The 18,537-nt window shown below is 49.4% G+C and overlaps 1 protein-coding gene across 1 annotated transcript in view; it reads left to right on the top strand.

Moving 5' to 3' along the window:
• The first annotated feature begins 12 nt into the window (after positions 1-12).
• The window catches only part of ZCCHC24 (zinc finger, CCHC domain containing 24), a 40,648-nt gene continuing 22,123 nt past the window's right edge, over positions 13-18,537 (top strand). Inside the window, exon 1 of the mRNA XM_015406390.1 lies at positions 13-281. Within this exon, the coding sequence (XP_015261876.1) occupies positions 27-281 (255 nt within the window). The 5' untranslated portion in view covers positions 13-26. The remainder of the gene's footprint in view (positions 282-18,537) is intronic.

The following is an 18,537-nucleotide window of genomic DNA, read 5'->3' as shown; positions in this document are numbered from 1 at the left end:
CGGGCAAGCGGGGGGGCGCCTCCAGGATGAGCCTGCTGTCCGCCATCGACACCAGCGCCGCCGCCTCGGTCTACCAGCCCGCCCAGCTCCTCAACTGGGTCTACCTGTCCCTGCAAGACACCCACCAGCAGGCCAGCGCCTTCGACGCCTTCCGCCCGGAGCCGCCCGCCGCCCCGCACCCGGAGCTCGCCTACCCGCCGGGCAAGAGCGCGCCGGCCGAGCTCGGCTCCTCCCTCAACTCCAGCTATCTCAACAGCTTCTTCCAGCTCCAGAGGAACGAGGTGAGGCGGGGGGGGGGATGAATGCATGCCCGGGGGGGTTTGCACTTGGCAGTGGACAGCGCCCCCTCCCCACCAGTGTTCCCTCTAAGCTGAGTCGGTGTGAGCCAGCTCACCGTTTTGCAGCCTCCGGCTCGCACCTTTCTGTCTCCGCTCAGGAAGGAGGGCTTCAGAGCAAACTAATGTATGCAGGAGCCAAATTGCTCGCTCGCAGCTTTTATGCCAGTGGCTCACAGTGTTCCCTCTAAGCTGAGTTGGTGTGAGCCAGCTCACCGTTTTTTAGCCTCCGGCTCACACATTTTTGTCTCAGCTCAGGAAGGAGGGCTCCAGAGCAAGCTGATTTATGCAGCAGCCAAATCGCTCACTCACAACTTCAATGCCAGGAGCTCACAAAGTAGAATTTTTGCTCACAAGACCCCACGGCTTAGAGGGGACATTGCCCCCCCCCGTGTCCGCTTCGGAGGCTCTGTGTCTCTCCCCCCCTCCCGCTGGAAAGCGACCCTCAGTTGCGTGCAAAGCACTCCAGTGGGCTGAAGGAGGGGAGTTTCTTCTTCTTCTTCTGCCTGGAAAAATGTCTCTCTCTGTGTGTGTATCTGAGAGAGAGAGAGATTCCTTTCTTGGCTTGCCAGGGGGGAAGCAGGGCCCGAGCGATCCTCGCCTGCAAGGGGAGGCTGGTGGTGGTGGGGGCAGCGAGCGAGCGGGCGAGCGAAGAAAAGTTTGCCAAAAGTTCACTCTCTGCAAACTTTCCTAGCGCACCGCCATGATGCTTTTGGAGGATGGCTCTCTCTCTCTCTCTCTTTAAAAATAAAATAAAAATCTTCTGCCCTCGATTGCGTCTTCAGAGCTGTGCTTGCCGTTCTATCTTTTCTTTTTTAACCCCTTTTTAAAACGGATGGCTTATCTTCCGAGACAAAGCGATAGGGGAGCGCCGGGGGGATAGCGGGGTTAAGCCGATTTGGGCGCAAGGAGCTCTTGGCTGCCTGCAGCGAAGCCCCCCCCCCTCTGTGTCAAGAGGAGGGAGAGAGAGAGGCTGGGGGTCCCCGCAGCGGTTTTGGGCTTTTAACCCCTTCGCCTGACATCTGGCTGCAAAGACACTTTGGGGAGAAAGGGAAACCTGACGGGTGGCTTTTGGTTTGGGGTGCCCTGCCGGCCTCCAAGTTTGACCTGGGAACCCCCGGGAATGACAGCTCTAAGCCATGGAATCTTGTGAGTAAAAACTCCACTTTGAGAGCTGCTGCCATTAAAACTGTGGATGAGATATTTGGCTGCTGCCTCAATCAGTTTGCTCTGGAGCTCCATCCTCCCGGAGCTGAAACAAAAATGTGTGAGCCGGAAGCTAAAAAACTGTGAGCTGGCTCACACTGACTCAGCTTAGAGGGAACACTGCTCCAGATTACAGAGATCAGTTCCCCCTGGAGAAAACGGGTGCTTTGGAGGGTGGGCTTTATGGCATCGGAACCCACTGAGGTCCCTGTCCCCCTCTGGCTGCATCCCCAAATCCCTGGAGCCGGCAGCCCTCCTTTTTGGCCAGTGGGGTGCCCCAAATCGCCTTTCAGAATTGCGTTGGTTTCAATGGTCTGAGAAGGGGGGGAACTCTGCTTAGGATGGCCGTGTTTGAATTTTGGGTTAGGGCCAGAATGCACTTATTTATTTAATCCGTTTGTACCCTGCGTTCTCGTCAATGGAGACCCATCCTTCTGCTGTCTTCCGTGTTTTTTCTCACAACAGCCCTGTGAGGTAGGTGAGGCTGAAAGTGTGTGATTGGCCCAAGGTCACCCAGTGAGCTTCCGTGGCGCAAATGGGGATTCGAACCTAGTTCTCTCAGGTACTGGTCTGACACTCTTAACCACTACTCCCAAGTGAAGTACAGGGAGAGAGACGATTTCATCTGGAGAGGAGCCATCCTTTCCAGCACGGGATTTGGGGGAACTTTCTGGATGTAGGGGCTCCGCTGATGTTAAGCAAGACAAGTGTCAGTGTGGTGGAGGATCTGGAAGACCCAGGTTCGAATTCTCGCTCTGTTAGTGGTAGCTGGCTGGTCAGACGCGCACCCTCTTTCAGACTAACCTACCTCACCGGGTTGCTTTGAGGATAAAATGGAGGGGAGACCGCTGTAAGCCACATTTGGGGCCCACTGGTGAAGAAAACGAATAGATAAACCTAATGGTGTCTTAAAGATTAACAACACTTATTTCATAGTGAGTCTTTGTGTAGTTTGATGAAGTTGGCTGCCGACCCAGGAAGACTCATTTCGAAATAAGTCTCCTTCGTCTTGAAGGGGCCACTGGTTTTTTCGACCTATTCTGCTGTGGTAGACCGACAGGGGCTGCCTCCCTGCTATCAGTTTTTCTGTTGACATTCTGGTAAACGATTACATAGATTGATGAGCGCAATCCTGTACAGAGTGACTGCGGTCTAAACCCAAAAAAGACAGGGAGTAACTTTGCGTGGGATTGGTCGGACTTCAGGGAGACAACTGCGGACGCGAAGTGGCCCGGCCGCATTGAGATGGAGTGGGAAAGAGACCGGAGAAAATTCGGCTGTTTCCGATTTGCTCGTTCGCCCGCCAAATTTAACTGGCTGTCCAAGTTCATTCCTAGTACTCCGCTGTGACTAAAATCCGCAAGATCCACTGTGGAAGAAAACTGTGTGTTTGTTTGCATTTATGGCTCACATATATTTCCTGTGACGGGCTTGTGTGTGTGTGTGTGGAGGGGTGGGGGGAACGGATATCCTCCAGAAGGCGAATTCCATGCGCATGGACGATGGTACATGGAATGACTTGCGGCCTTCCCTCTTTGCGTCCGGTCGTTCCCATTCCCTTACGTTGGCCAACGGCATTGTTTAGGGGAGGGCAAAGGATGAGGATATTGCCCTCCCCCATGTGTCACACCCCATTGCAGTTATGTCCAAGGCGCGTAGATACTTTTGGCCAATGTGCCGTCTTTTCAGACTGAGTGATGATTGTTACAAAACAACGTATTGCGCCGAATGGAAACAGATGACTGATTTGCGTTAATCGTATTGGTGGAGATGGTTGTCAGCTGCATATGAAAAATGCCAAGTGCGCTTCAGATGCAATTTCGTTCCAGTTTATGCTCCAGTGTATCCCAGCGATAGGCCTGCCAATCTCCAGGTGGACCCTGGAGGCCTCCTGGAATTTCAGCTGATCTCCCGCTGACGGACATCAGTTCCCCTGGCGAAAACGGCTGCTTCGGAGAGTGGACGCCGTGGCATCCGTACCCTGCTGAGAGACCCCTCTGCTCCCCAAACCCTGCCCCCCCCATCGTCCATGCCCCACATCTCCCAGAATTTCCCATTCTGGAGTGACCACCTCTGTCCTTGCCGTGTTCAATAAAGTTCAGTGTCGTGGTTAAGTGCGCGGACTCTAATCTGGGAGAACCGGGTTTATTCCCCCACTCCTCCACTTGCACCTGGCTGGATGAACTTGGGCAAGCCATAGTTCTGATAAGAGCTGTTCTCTCAAGGGCAGTTCTCGGAAAAGAGCTCTCTCAGCCCCGCCTACCCCACAGGGTGTCTGTTGTGGGGAGGGGAAGGGAGAGGAGTTTGTAAGCCGCTCTGAGCCTCCCTTGGGGAGTGAAGGGCGGGGTATAAATCCAATCTCTTCGTCGTCTTGTTCTTTGCTCTGGAGGGGTTTGCTGGAAACTGCCAGGTGGCAAACAGGGTATGGCTTTCACTGGCAAATCTGTACTGATCAATGGGCCAGTGCTGACAATGGCTTCTTGCCTGGACTAAGAGTCACGCCTCCCACCCCCTGCCGAGGAATATGGGCAGTTCTGCAAAAGTTGGTTCTCTTTAAATGTTAGGTTATCGAGGACTAAGGTAGGCATGTGTCTGAGCAGGTCGGCTAGTAAAAAAGAAAAGAAGAAAGTGGACTAGTAACTTGGCCAGACCTTGGCGTCGTTGGTATGATGCTTTGGTCCAGTTTGCAGAGGTTAAGGTAACTCGCGTTTTCACAGCGGATGTTGCATTTACCCGAAATACTGCCATGGGGAGAATCTAGAAGAGAAGCTTGTTTTAATCTTGCCAATCTGGGGATTCCATTTGAAATGCCTGTAGATTGGAAATGACAGCAGCAGCGATGTTATTCCTTGCTTAAAGGATGGCAAGTTGGAAGCATTGGGGCTTCCGGTGCTGGGAAGGGGTTAAACCCTCGCACGTTGATTGGTCCCAGTTAGAACATCAATTTGTTCACCCCCTTTTGAAGTTGTGTATCTCAAAGCCCCTTACAGAACTGGACATTCTGGGTGGATCCTGCAGTAAAGTTGATAACCGGTTACTTTCTAGAGGCGATGTCCGTACAAAGCTCGGTCGTGTTCTTTTTTCTCTGCAGTGTGAATGAGAGTTGAGTGCATTCTCATGGAAGCCTTTGACAATCTCTCGAAGGTTCCTTTCCTGCTGCCTTTTCAGCAGCGCTTTTTTGGCTTCCTCTGGGGCATGATTTGTGCCTGCGTCTATCCGTTCCTCATCCTTCCTGGCCCTGGCAACCCAACTCTCACCAGTTTTTTTTGTGGGAAGCAAGTCTCTTTTCAAGGGGACTGATTCTCAGATAAGGGTGTGTAAGGATTGCGACTCAATTTGCCCCTGTGCGTGAGTCATTCTACATCGTGTACGCCTGGACGCTCCACTCTTCTGCATATTTAAGTTGAAGGGGAAGTTTTATTAGCACGGAGAGGCAATATAGCTCTTCAGCGGGTTCGAAGTGCTTGAAGTGCTCAGAGACCTAGATAACCCTGAAGAAAAATAGTAACATCCCCAACTCGCAATGCGTTGCTCATAGCATATCTGAGATCGTGTTCATGACAAAGGCATGTTGAATCCCTAAAGCTGCCTTTTGCTGAGTCACCCCATTGGTCTATCAAGCTCTCTATGATCTACTCTGATTGGCATCGGCTCGCCGTGATGTCACGTGGAGATCCTTGACCTCATCTTCAACCTGATCCTCCCCCCCCCGCCCGAAACTGGATGCCAGCGATTCTCTATGAGGCTCTACTACTGAGCCAAGACTTCCATATTTGTAGCATGGTCTCCTAGCCGATCAATCAAACATTAGTGCTCTATCTAAAGCCATTGCAAAACAGGTTAAAATGTCTGATAAAAATCAAAGGCTCCGCATCCATTAGGATACAGAAAGAATGTTTGGTGTAGTGGGTAGGAGTGCGGACTCTAATCTGGGAGAACTGGGTGTGATTCCCCACTCCTCCACATGTAGCTGCTGGTGTGACCTTGGGTCACTTACAAGTTCTTTCAGAGTTCTTCTCTCAAGGGAAGTTCTCGAGAGAGCTCTCTCCGCCCCCACCTACCTCACAGGGTGTCTGTTGTGGGGAGGGGAAGGGAAAGGAGTTTGTAAGCCGCTCTGAGACTCCTTTCAGGTAGTGAAGGGCGGGGTATAAATCCAATCTCTTCCTCCTCCTCCTCCTTACCAGTGGGGGGTTATCATGATAACCTCTGTTTTCAAATTTTCTTTGCAAATAATGTAGCAGGATAAGAAATACTTTTATTTTCATCAGCCACTAGGTAAATGATTATATTCTGTGATGACCAACCAATTCATTGAGCGAGATGAAAAGACAAAAAAAATTTGTCCTCTTGGGGAATCCTATACTGGGCAGTATAATAGACAATGAACCAAATTTTCATTACAACCATTTTGACGTATACACTTGTTATTGTTCAGTCGCACAGTTGAGTCCGACTCTCTGCAACCCCATGGACCACATCACGCCAATCCCTCCTGTTGTCCTGCGGAGTTTGCTTAACTTCATGTTCATTGCATCGATAACACTGTCTAACCATCTTATCCTTTGCCGTCCCCGTCTTCTTTGACCTTTAGTCTTTTCCAGCATCAGGGTCTTCTCCAGTGAGTGCTCCCTTCTCATTTGGGGGCCAAAGTATCTGAGCTTCAGCTTCAGTATCTGGCCTTCTAAGGAACAGTCAGGGTTTATTTCTTTTAGGATCAACTGATTTGATCTCCTTGCAGTCCAAGGGACTCTCAAGAGCTTTCTCCAGCACTGTAATTCGAAAGCATCTATGCTTCAGTGCTCAGCCTTCCTTATGGTCCAACTCTTCCTTATGTTCTAACTCTCACAGCTATACATTACTACTGGGAATACCATTGCTTTGGCCATACAGACTTTTGTTGGCAGGGTGATGTCTCTACTTTTTATTATGCTGTCTAGGTTTGCCATCGCTTTCCTCCCAAGGAGCAGGCGTCTCTTAATTTCATGGCTGCTGTCACTCTCTGCAGTGATCTTGGATCTCAGGAGTGTGAATTCTGTCACTGCTTCCATGACTTCCCCTTCTGTTTGCCAAGGAGTGGTGGGGCCGGATGCCATGATCTTATTTTTTTGATGTGGAGTTTCAAGCCAACTTTTGTGCTCTCCTCTTTCATCCTCAGCAAGAGGCTCTTGAGGTCCTCTTCACTTTCTGCCATTAGAGTGGTATCATCTGCTTATCTGAGGTTGTTGATGTTTTTCCTGGCAATCTTAATTCCGGTTTGTAATTCATCCAGGCCGGCATTTCACATGATATACTCTGCATATAAATTAAATAAGCAAGGTGACAATATACATCCTTGTCATACTCCTTTTCCTATGCTAAACCAATCAGTTGTTCCACATCTGGTTCTAACTGTTGCTTCTTGACCCTTATACAGGTTTCTCAAGAGACATGTGAGGTGGTCTGGTACTCCCATCTCTTTAAGGACCTGCCATAGTTTGTTGTGATCCACACAGTCAAAGGCTTTAGCATAGTCAATGAAGCAGAAGTAGATGTTTTTCTGGTACTCTCTTGCTTTCTCCATAATCCAGCGAATGTTGGCAATTTGATCTCTAGTTCCTCTACCTCTTCGAAACCCAGCTTGTACTTCTGGTAGTTCTCTATCCACGTACTGTTGAAGCCTAGCTTGTAGGATCTTGAGCATGACCTTGCTAGCGTGTGAACTGAGTGCAATTGTGCGATAGTTTGAACATTCCTTGGGATTGCCCTTTTTTGGGATTGGAATGTAAATTGACCTTTTCCAATCCTGCGGCCACTATGGTGTTTTCCAAATTTGCTGGCCTATTGAGTGCAGCATTTTAACAGCATCATCTTTTAAGACTTTGAATAGCTCAGTTGGGATACCATCACCTCCGCTAGCTTTGTTGTTAGTAATGCTTTCTAAGGCCCATTTGACTTCGTACTCCAGGATGCCTGGCTCGAGGTCAGTGATCACACCATCGTGGTTGTCAAGGACATTGAGGTCCTTCTTGTATAGTTCTTCTGTGTATTCTTGCCATCTCTTCCTAAACTCTTCTGCTTCTGTTAGGTCCCTACCATTTTTGTCCTTTATCATGGCCAGCTTTGCACGGAACGTTCCCTTGATTTCTCTGATTTTCTTGAAGAGATCTCCAGTCCTTCCCATTCTGTTGTTTTCCTCTATTTCCTTGCATTGTTCATTCTGGAAAGCCTCCTTATCCCTCCTTGCTGTTCTCTGGAAATCTGCAATCAGTTGGGTAAATCTTTCCTTTTCATTTTTGCATTTCGCTTTCCTTCTTTCCTCTGCTATTGTAAAGTTGGCTTTCTTGCATTTCTTTTTCTTTGGGATGGTGCTGATTGCTGCCTCCTGTACAATGTCACAAACCTCCGCCCATAGTTCCTCAGGCACTCTGTATATCAAAACTAGTCCCTTAAACCTATTCTTCACCTCCACTGTATATTCATAAGGGATGTGATCTAGGTCAATCCTGAATGGCCTAGTGGTTTTTCCCAACTTTCTTCAGTTTAAGTCTGGATTTTGCGATGAATTTACACCGCCTTCCTAGAGGGACAGTGAGACCCCTCTGGCTGATTCCCCAACCTTGGGAAGTGGATACCTTAATCTTTGGGTGCCCCCTGGAGAGTTGGCAGCTCCTCCAATTTGGGCCTGTTTGGCTTCCGTGGTCTTCCTTGGCCACGTGTAACGTGCTGAGTAGGGAGGACTATGTGGTCAGAGCACAACACTGACTATTAGTCCCAATAAAATAATTCAGCTATTTACACACTTGGGGAGCACATACATGTGAAATGAATAAGGCACAACTGTAGGAGTAAACACACACTATGAACCAACAGGGCATAAATCAACAGGGGTTAAACGCAGTCCTCTTTCCCTGCACACAACATTCTAGCTCTGGAGTTTGTAAAAGAAAAGAAAAAAAATTGATTATGGAACGTTTTATTTTAACATGATGAATAAAATATTTTAAGACAAGGTGTTCAAATATTTTCCAAATCATTTCTAAAATATATATATATGGTATCAGATTGATCTAATTTCTGTGCACTGAGGACAAGCAAGTCCTAGGTTACAAACTGAACTCTCCAATGCAAGAACAAGATGCATTTCTTCCTTTAGGAGGTGCGATTGTCAGAAGAAAATTAAAAAGTTTCAGTTTTGTTCTTGCATGTGGCTGGGTATTCTGTTTGTAATAATTGTTTGGATACACTATATTTTCAATATGCTAGTTGTGATAATTTCATGCCAAGTAAAAATGTCCACAGTCCTATTTTATGTTCCTAAAGTAACAGAATGACTTTCAATCTAGAAAAGACAAAAGAAATGCTAATGTAGCATTTTTTTTCAATTTTCCCGAAAATTTCCGTTTTTCCCCGGAAAAAAAAACGGAAAAAACCCCCGTTTTTTTCCGAGCTTCAAAATTTTTGGAAATTTTACATCTCTTCTTCTGGAGGTTGTGACTCAGGAAAGGATCTCTCCTCGGACCAGCCTCTGGTCCTGCTTCAGCCTCACTATCTTGCCCAAGAGAGCAGTGAGACTCCCAGTCAGTCCCCCAAGCCAGCCAACTGTGGAATGCCTGAATTTCTTCTGGCTTGTGGCCTGGACACCCTCGTCAGCACAGGCAGCAGGAGCCTTTCCTAACCTCCTGTAGGGCGAAGACTACCTCCCCCCCTGGATGGCCTGGAGTATTTATTCATGCTGCCCCACCCCTCGGGACGGTCCCTCTTTCCCCACACTTTGTCCTTGGGCAGCTGGGAACTGTAGTCCCGCAAATGAGGAAGCCCCATTCAACCCAGTGAGTGGTACCCCTGCTGGCCCCATTTCCGGAACTACAGCTCAATTAAACCTTATGGGGGAACATTTTAAACAAGCCGCCCCAGACGGCAGCCATCTTACATACACACGGCAGAGCTTGTTTTCTCAAGTAACCATCTTACTAGAAGACAAGTGTTCAGATCCTGAAGCCCAGGTGTATTTGACCGACTGTTCTGCACCTGTTGTTTAGCCCTGGGTACCTGTGAAGTGGGAGCTGCGGTGGCTCAAGTGGTTAAGATGCTGAACTGCGGGCTGTGGAAGGTCAGTAGTTCAGCAGTTTGAGACCCGGGTGCCGCGTGACGGAGTGAGCTCCCGTCTCTAGTTCCAGCTCCTGCCAACCTAGCAGTCCGAAAGCAAGACATTGCAAGTAGATAAATAGGTACCACTTTGGTGGGAAGGTAACAGCGTTCCGTGCGCCTTGGTGTTTAGTCACGCCGGCTACATGACCACGGAAATGTCTTCGGACAGCGCTGGCTCTTCGGCTTTGAAATGGAGATGAGCACCGCAACCCTAGAGTCGGATTCGACTGGCTTTTGAGCAAGGGAGACCTTTACCTTTACCTGTGAAGTGATAGAAATAGTTGTGATCATAATATGGGGAAGACAGAGCCGTAGGAACCATCTGGTACTGCAAAGAAGCGGCGCGGCAAGCGTTTCGTGTTGGTGCGCATGCGCAGTTCCGCGGAGCAGCACTGCTTTCAGTTACATGTTTGTGCACATGCGCTTATGAAAAACATCCGGTTTGCGACGGGACGTGGACGGGCGCCGGATGCCATGGGATACTAGCACTCCCGCGATCAGACACCCGCCCCTGCCCGACGTTTTCCGGATGCTAGTGCACTTTCCAAGGTAGTTTTTTACTGCGCATCTTCAGTGGGACACCATGGGTTGGCCACGGGTGTGCTACGCCAGACTCGTGTAATTACAAACATCCCCCAGGTTCGCATAAGTTTGCCTTGGTGTACAAAGCAGGGCTTGTGGCTGTCTGTACAAACGCATCTATACAGTACCTGTGTACACAGGCTTGTTTGCGATTAAGCTTAGCTGCTGCATTAAAAAGTCCATCTCTGAAAAGGTTGGTTCTTTTTTCGTATGTGGTGGATTTGTGAGAAAAGTAAAAAGTTTTGGGCTTAGATACATGAAATATTGCAATTTTTTTTTAAAAAAGTAATATACCGTTTGTACCAGCATTGTTTTATTGAATATACTTCCAGAAAATTGTAAAAAGCAAGATTCTTATCTTATTGTACATGTAGTTACAATTGCTAGAATATTATATGCTAAATATTGGAGGAGCTACCTTCCAAAGAAGAGATAATAAACAAACTACTCGAAACTGCTGAAATGGACAAATTAACTTTAATTTTGAAAGGATATAAAGAGGAAAACTTCAAAAATACATGGTCAGGACTTTACAGTTGGATTGAAGAATGCATTAAATGAAACGTGAATACAGCCAAAATAGATTTCAGTGAGGAAATCTATATTAAACTGTGCAAAAGGTATATTTAACATTATAAGATGTGGAAACATACTTTTATTGAGAGATGTATGGACAATTTAATAGTCAACCCAAACAGTTGGAGATTCTCCCATTGAATGTTTGTATGTATTATTGTTTGTTTTTGTTTGTTTGTCTTTGTCTGTTTGTTATAAAATAAAAAATATTTACCACAAAAAAGTCCACCTCTGAGCACTCAGTAGGTCACAACGTTTGTGGGGAGGGTTCCTTTTCATTTTATTTATTCATTCAAATTTTTGTTGAACGAACCATAATAACAAGTAAAGAACACAACTAGAGAGGGCTCTTTTTAAAAAAGTCCAGGGATCAAGTGCTGTGATTTAAAAATGATTGCAACTTCAGCAGCGAAGGATACACTCCTATCTTTTTCTCCCAAAATAGAATCATAGAAAGTTAGAGTTGGAAGGGATCTCGCAGGTCATCTAGTCCAACCCCCTGCACTCTGCAGGAGCATAGCCGAAAGATAGCCCTACATACCTACAACATACCCAAAAGATGGTCGTCCAGCCTCCGCTTGAAAACGTCCAGCGAAGGAGCATCCGCCACCTCCCGAGGCAGACTGTTCCACTGCTCAACCACTCTTACCATTAGGAAGTTTCTCCTGATATTTAGCTGGTATCGACTCCCTTGTAATTCCCACCCATTAGATCTAGTCTTGCAATCCGGAGCAAGAGAGAACAGATCCGCTCCATCTTCTACACGACAGCCCTTCAGATACTTGAAGACTGCCATCATGTCCCCTCTAAGCCTTCTCTTTCCCAGGCTAAACAGACCCAACTCTTTCAGCCTTTCCCAGGGGTCGTTTCGTAGAAAAAGAGCTAGGGGAACTCATTAGCATAACTCATTAGCATATGCCACACCCCCTGACATCACCGGAAGTGTGTCATAAGGCCACACACCCCGCCCCCAACGGTCCCGGCTGGCGGTAGTGCAATGAAGCCCCGCGAAGGCCCTCCCTGGCCCCAGGCAGGCAGGGGTGGGGAGAGGCAGGGAGGAAGCAACTTACCCTCCCTCTTCTCCTGCCTACTCCTGGCTGAATGAGGGCCGGAAGCAGGGCGGCCGGAAGCAGGGGGCGGGGCTTCGTTATGTGCCCCACCCCCGTACCACACCCGGGGGAACTGCGATCCCCCGCGATCCCCCCCGAAATGACCTCTGGCCTTTCCTCATAAGACTTGGATTCCAACCCTCTCACCATCCTGGTTGCCCTCTTCTGGACACGCTTGCGTTTGTCAACATCCTTCCTAAAATGTGGTGCCCAAAACTGGACACAGTACTTCAGGTGGGGCCTGACCATAGCAGAATAGAGTGGAAATACCACCTCCCGTGATCTGGACACAATGCTTCTGTTAATGCATCCTAAGATTGCATTAGCTTTCTTCGCAGTCACATCGCACTGCAGGCTCATGTTTAGCTTGTGATCAACCAGAACACCTAGATCCCTTTCACATGTGCTGCTGTCAAGCCAGGTCCCTCCCATTCTATATCCTTTGATACTAGAACCTGAGGACATCCAATGAAGCTGGTGGGCGCATGGAAGGAAATACTGTTTTACATCACGAGTGATGAACACGTGGGATTCACTGCCAAAGGGTGTAGTGAATGGCTACTCGCACAGGCGGCTTTCAAAGGGGATTAGATTTATGGAGGGGGCAGGTCTATGAGTGGCTCTTAGCCAAGGTGCCTAAAGGGACCCTTCATGTTCAGAGGCAGTAAACCTCTGGATCCAAGTGTCAGGACGCAAGATATGGGAAAAGCCTCGGCCTCTCTGCCCTGTTGTTGAACCTCTAAAGGAACTAGCTGGCCACTGTGTGAGACAGGCTGCTGGACCGGGTGGACCCTCACTGGTCTGATCCTGCAGGGCTGCTGTTATGCTCTTTTCCATGCTGACTTGCGAGTAACGTCCCCATTCAGCACGATGTGATTCACTTCTGAGTAAACATACGTAGCACCATCCAGTCCAACATTCTGTCACACAGTGGCCAAAAATACCAGGTGCTATCCGGAGTTCCACCAAGGGGGCCAGGACACTAGAAGCCCGAGGCTCCGAGTCCAGGTCACGCAGACAGGAGCAGGTCAAAGGAATGTACACAGTGTAGTCCAAACAGTCCAAGGTCAGTTGTTACAGTCAGAGTCCAAAAGCAGAGTCAAGCCAGTCCAAGAGTCACAGGATTAGAGAAGAGTCCGGAGTTGTGGTCGCAGGAGTCACTGTGAAGTGACGTGTTGCCTCCACAGGTTGGCAACAGCTCACACCCAGCTTTGTGTAGCTTTCCCCTAATTAGTCTTATCTGCAACTGGCAAATTAGCAAGGGCTCCTGTAACAACTCATCTTGTAGCTGTTGATGGGCCATTAATCTTTTACTCTGTCTGCGTTCTTGCAGTTGCCTTCTGAACATATTAGCCCTTCTTCTTTCTATGAGCGGGGGGGGGGATCTGGGGGAGTCGTGAGTGCCTCCGGAGGTATTTATTTATTTATCAAATTGATACCCCGCCCTTCCCGCAGTGCAGGCTCAGGGTGACTTCCATACAAACATAAATACAACTTAAAATCATACAATGATTTAAAACTTCAGCCAGCTCGGTATTGGTGTCGTGGTGAAGTGTGCGGACTCTAATCTGGGAGAACCGGGTTTGATTCCCCCACTCCTCCACTTGCACCTGGCTGGATGACCTTGGGCAAGCCGTAGTTCTGATAAGAGCTGTTCTTGAAAAAGAGCAGTTTCTGTCAAGAGCTCTCTCAGCCCCGCCTACCTCACAGGGTGTCTGTTGTGGGGAGGGAAAGGGAAAGGAGTTTGTAAGCCGCTCTGAGACACCTTTGGGTAGTGAAGGGCCATGGGGTATACAACCAATATCCTCCTCCTCCTCTTCTTCTCCTTCTTCTCCATCTCCACCTCTTCTTCTTCTTCTTCTTCTTCTTCTTCTTCTTCTTCTTCTTCTTCTTCTCCTTCTCCTTCTCCTTCTCCTTCTTCTCCATCTCCTCCTCCTCTTCTTCTTCTCCTCCATCTCCTCCTCCTCCTCTTCTTCTTCTCCATCTCCTCCTCCTCCTCCTCCTCTTCTTCTTCTCCATCTCCTCCTTCTCCTCTTCTTCTCCTTTACCATCTCCTTCTTCTCCATCTCCTCCTCCTCCTTCTTCTATTATCCGACTGGAATTCCCGGGTGTCCTCTACTCTGAAGCCATCTTTCGCCACGCTGGACTCAGGCTCGACTTCTGAGGAGTCCTCACTCGCCCTGGTCTCCAGTGGCCAATCCGACTGGTCAGGCCGCAAGTCAGACTGGTCCTCCTCACCCTGGCTGGGCTCAGGCAGCCAGTCAGAGTCTGGCTGCACCTCAGGCTGAGGCTGGTCCTCGACAGCCACGTACACAGAGGAAGACCCGGTGGAGGGGAGCAGAGGAGTCAGTTAAAAATGCGCTGGGAAAGAGGAATGGGAGAGGGGAAAGCAAACACCACGGTGGGCAGCGGTGGCTGAAACCACGTTATCTGAATCTCCGTAGCCGATCAGATCTTCAGCGGCCAATCAGAAGCCCTGCTGGGTAGAAGCCCATCTGTCCCCACCCACTTTCCAGAATTTTTTTGGGTGGGGCACAAACAGCTCTCGGTTGCAATGTAGAGATCTAGGCTTGCCAAGGCCCCCCAGGGGGCGGGTAAACCCCCGCCCGAGAGGCCCGTTACCCGACGCCAGCAAATCGGGCCCCAGGGGGAACTCCACCCCCTTCCGGCACACGTCCCCAGTGTGATGATGTCACCCAGAGGTGACATCATCCTGCTGGGCACGTTGGGGGCGGGACACTCTATGAATTGAGGAAAAACTCGTATGGTTTCCCCTTGAATCCTAGTGGCCCCGCCCCCAATGTGCCAACACGATGACGTCACTTCCGGGTGGTGTCATCGCGGCGGTGCGCACGGACTCCCGGGGCGGCGCGGGACTCCCCCACGGTAAGTAATTTTGGACTTGGCAACCCTAGGTCACAGTTGTGGCCATATTGGGAGGTGGCTGTTTGGATCACTGAAGCCCTGTGTTGCAAACAAACATTGCAGTATGAACCCCAAAGGCTGTTATTACAATTACGGCTCAGAGAGTTCACAGCGTGCATGAACCCACTGAAGGATAGGGCTTGTTGGGTGGGGGGAAGCTGAGAACATCTGTTTGGAGGGGGGATTGTGGATATAATGTTATTTTTATTCCTGTTCCATGATGTGTTTTAGGATGACCTCAGCTGGGTGGGCCAGATTTGTAGCAAATGTGAAGCTTGGGCAGCCCCCCCCCGGCTCTGTGGGAATAGTTTTGGCTTCAGTAACGCTTCGCAAACATGTTGACAGTGGAACGAGTCCCTGGATCTAATTATCTCTCCCATCAGTCTTCATGCAAAAGACGTGCATGATGCAAAGTAGAGGGTCTGGAAGGGGTGTCAGCCAAGTGCCCCGCTGGCTTCCCTTCCCCCAGTGAAGACAGGTGCGTCTGGGTCAAGGTGTTCCTTTGCCGCTGACTCCAGCCATCTATAGCTCTGTGCCTGCCCACGTGTGCAATGCGGTAATGACACCCGGCAGAATAAGGAAGGCTCTCTTGGCAAACGCCCCATCTGTGCTCTCTGGTGATGTCAGTGCACTGGTTATGTGGGTGGCTCTCAGTGGCTAATGTAGATCGAGTCAGCAATTGAGGAACGCCCCGGGCCTGGGCAGTGTATTTGTGTGGAGGAGGTGGGCAGTTGGCTCCGTCCTCACTTGGGGAGTATTTTCAGTTGCAAAACATTGGCTTCGGACAACTACGGGTATTTGTGCAGTGTTTTAGAGCAGGGGTCCCGAACGTGGCGCCCACTGACACATTTCCGCCAAGTGTTTTAAGAAAGTGGGTGGAGATTTTTGCCAGCAAAGCTGGGCGTGCAGATTTTTTTTTATTTTTAATGTTGCTTTGGCATCAGCTGCTGCCACAGTAGAAGGTTCTTCACTGCCTGCACCAGCCATTTTGTTGCTGCGCCCAGGATTCCAAAGGTGCCCACAGGCTCAAAAAGTTTGGGGGAACCCTGGTTTAGAGCTCCTGTGGCCAGTGGCTTCCAAAACTGTGTTCTTGGGATCCTTCAGGAGTGAGGAGAGCCTTTACCGGAGTGAGAAGATTGGTACATATTAGTTAGAATGAGTGGAGTGTGAAAGATGGCAAGTGTTGGAAAGAAGAAGTGGAGATTGGATTTCTACCCTGCCCTTCACGACCCGAATGAGTCTCAGAGCGGTTTACAATCTCCTTTCCCTTTCCCTCCCCGCAACAGACACCCTGTGAGCAATGCTCCCTCTAAGCTGTGGAGTACTTGTGAGCAAAAATTCTACTTTGTGAGCTCCTGGCATTAAAGTTGTGAGCCAGCGATTTGGCTACTGCATATATTAGTTTGCTCTGGAGCCATCCTTCCTGAGCTAAAACAAAAATGTGTGAGCCAGAGGCTAAAAAACTGTGCGCTAGCTCATACCAACTCAGCTTAGAGGGAACACTGCCTGTGAGGTAGGTGGGGCTGAGAGAGCTCTCCCGAGAACTGCCCTTGTGAGAACAGCTCTGACAGAACTATGGCTTGCCCAAGGTCACACCAGCATCTGCAAGTGGAGGAGCGGGGAGTCAAACCCGGATTAAATCCCAGATTAGAGTCAACGCTCCTAACCACTACACCAAACTGGAAGTAGGGCATAATTCATGGAAAGTTAAGCACTCTTTCATTCCTTTGATTTCCCTGAGAATGTCCTGAGCCAATGGCCTCCCATCGTGGTGATCCTGTGAGCACATTTGGAATTGTGAGAATGGGGAGTGGCAACACTGTAAAATGGCTGCCGTGGCGGCTGGGTCTGACCATGAAATGCTGAAAGGGGGCCGGCCAAGTAACCTTCTACAGTTTCAGAGTGGGTGCTTCTTGCCAGATGCAAGCATAGTGCTTCCTGGGTTCTTCCGAAGTACTTCCTGTTCCCATGACATGGAGGAGAGAGAAACTGGCTATTTGCATAGGGAGGAAAACACGGTTTGGAGAAGAATCGAACGGGTCCCAGAAGATCCGTTAGTGTCACGTTGTGGAATCGCTGATCCAAGCGCGTGTTTAACATTCCCATCAGTGCGAAATGAAAATGTTCAGCTTTGGCTGTATCGTGCCCACTGTATTGGGAACCATAAAACATGGCCTGTGTTTGTCCGAGGGAGATGAATATTTCTTCCCAAGGAGAAGTGTCTTGTGATGGTTGTCTCCAATGTGTATATGAGGGGCCCCGTGGGCACCACGTTGGGGGACCCCTGCTTGACATTCTGGCATCTGTTTATACGGGCCCTATATCTCACATGTATGTGCATTGATTCCAGTCAGGGGTCATTTCGTAGAAAAAGAGGTGCAGGAACTCATTAGCACAACTCATTAGCATAACTTATTTGCATATGCCACACACACCCTGACATCACCGGAAGTGTGTCAGAAGGCAACACCCACCGCTCAGGCTCCACTGGACTGTTTTGGATTGCTAGCTATTGCGTGGGGGGACGTGCATTCTGTCCTCGCAGAGGAGGGAGAGCTTGTACCTGAATAAAACTTGGTCTTAAAGGTGCCACTGGACTGTTTTGGATTGCTAGCTATTGGGGGGGGGGACGTGCAGATCTGCCCTCACAGAGGAGGGGGAGCCTGTGCCTGAAGGCGGGTGCGGAGGTTTTTTTTTCCGGGGCGTGTTTTGGGTTGGCAGCGTGTGGGGGGGGGGCCGGGCAGATCTGCCCTCACAGAGGAGGGAGAGCCTGTGCCTGAAGGCGGGTGGGAGGGGGGCTCTGCAACTTACCTGGTTGCTTCTTGCTCCTCGTGGCCTGCTGGGAGGGCTGCTGGGAGCAGGGGGCAGGGCTTGTTGCATGTGCCCGCCCCCTGGGCTCCTTACTGCCGGAGCTCCACTCCTGTGCACTCCCGCAGGAAATGACCCCTGGTTCCAGTACATTTGTTGACTGTCAGCTGAATGTCTTAACCGCCTCCGCCTAAAAGTATTGTATATGACTTGACATTGGGTGGCATGGAAGTTCTGTCTCTGGTGATTAATTTGTGATCGGCTGGCTCATGTGCACCCTGGGCTACAGTTTTATACGCCGTCTTCTGAAGCTCAGTTGTATGTATGTGGACCAGTTTTATGTGTGTAGGACCAGAGAGCTACCCAGAAAAGTTAGTGATCCTGAGGTTTCATCACATGAGATCTGTAGGAACATGTCTTCTGTTGAGTCAGACTACTGGCATATCTAGCCCACTACTGGACTGGCTATGCTGCAGCCTGCTGAGAGCCAGTTTGGTGTGGTGGTTAAGAGCAGCAGGACTCTAATCTGGGAGAACTCGGTATGATTCCCCGCTCCTCCACGTGAAGCTAGCTGGGTGACCTTGGGTCAGTCACAGTTCTTTCAGAGCTGTTCTCTCAGAGCTCTCTCAGCCCCAAATACCTCACAGGGTGTCTGTTGTGAGGAGACAAAGGTGATTGTAAGCCGCTGTGAGACTCCGAGTGAAGGGCGGAGTTTCTTCTTCATCTTCTTTATCATCATCCTCCGACAGATCTCATGCATACAGATTGCCAGGGCCGGTTCTGAGTGACGGGCAGGGTATAAATCCAACTTCTTCTTCATGCTATGCTGAGGATTATTAGGAAGGGTATTGAAAACAGATCAGCCAATA

Source organism: Gekko japonicus, unplaced genomic scaffold (genome assembly GCF_001447785.1).
Source record: "Gekko japonicus isolate JY-2015 unplaced genomic scaffold, Gekko_japonicus_V1.1 scaffold2710, whole genome shotgun sequence".
NCBI lineage: Eukaryota > Metazoa > Chordata > Lepidosauria > Squamata > Gekkonidae > Gekko > Gekko japonicus.
This window is presented reverse-complemented; position numbering and strand designations above follow the sequence as displayed.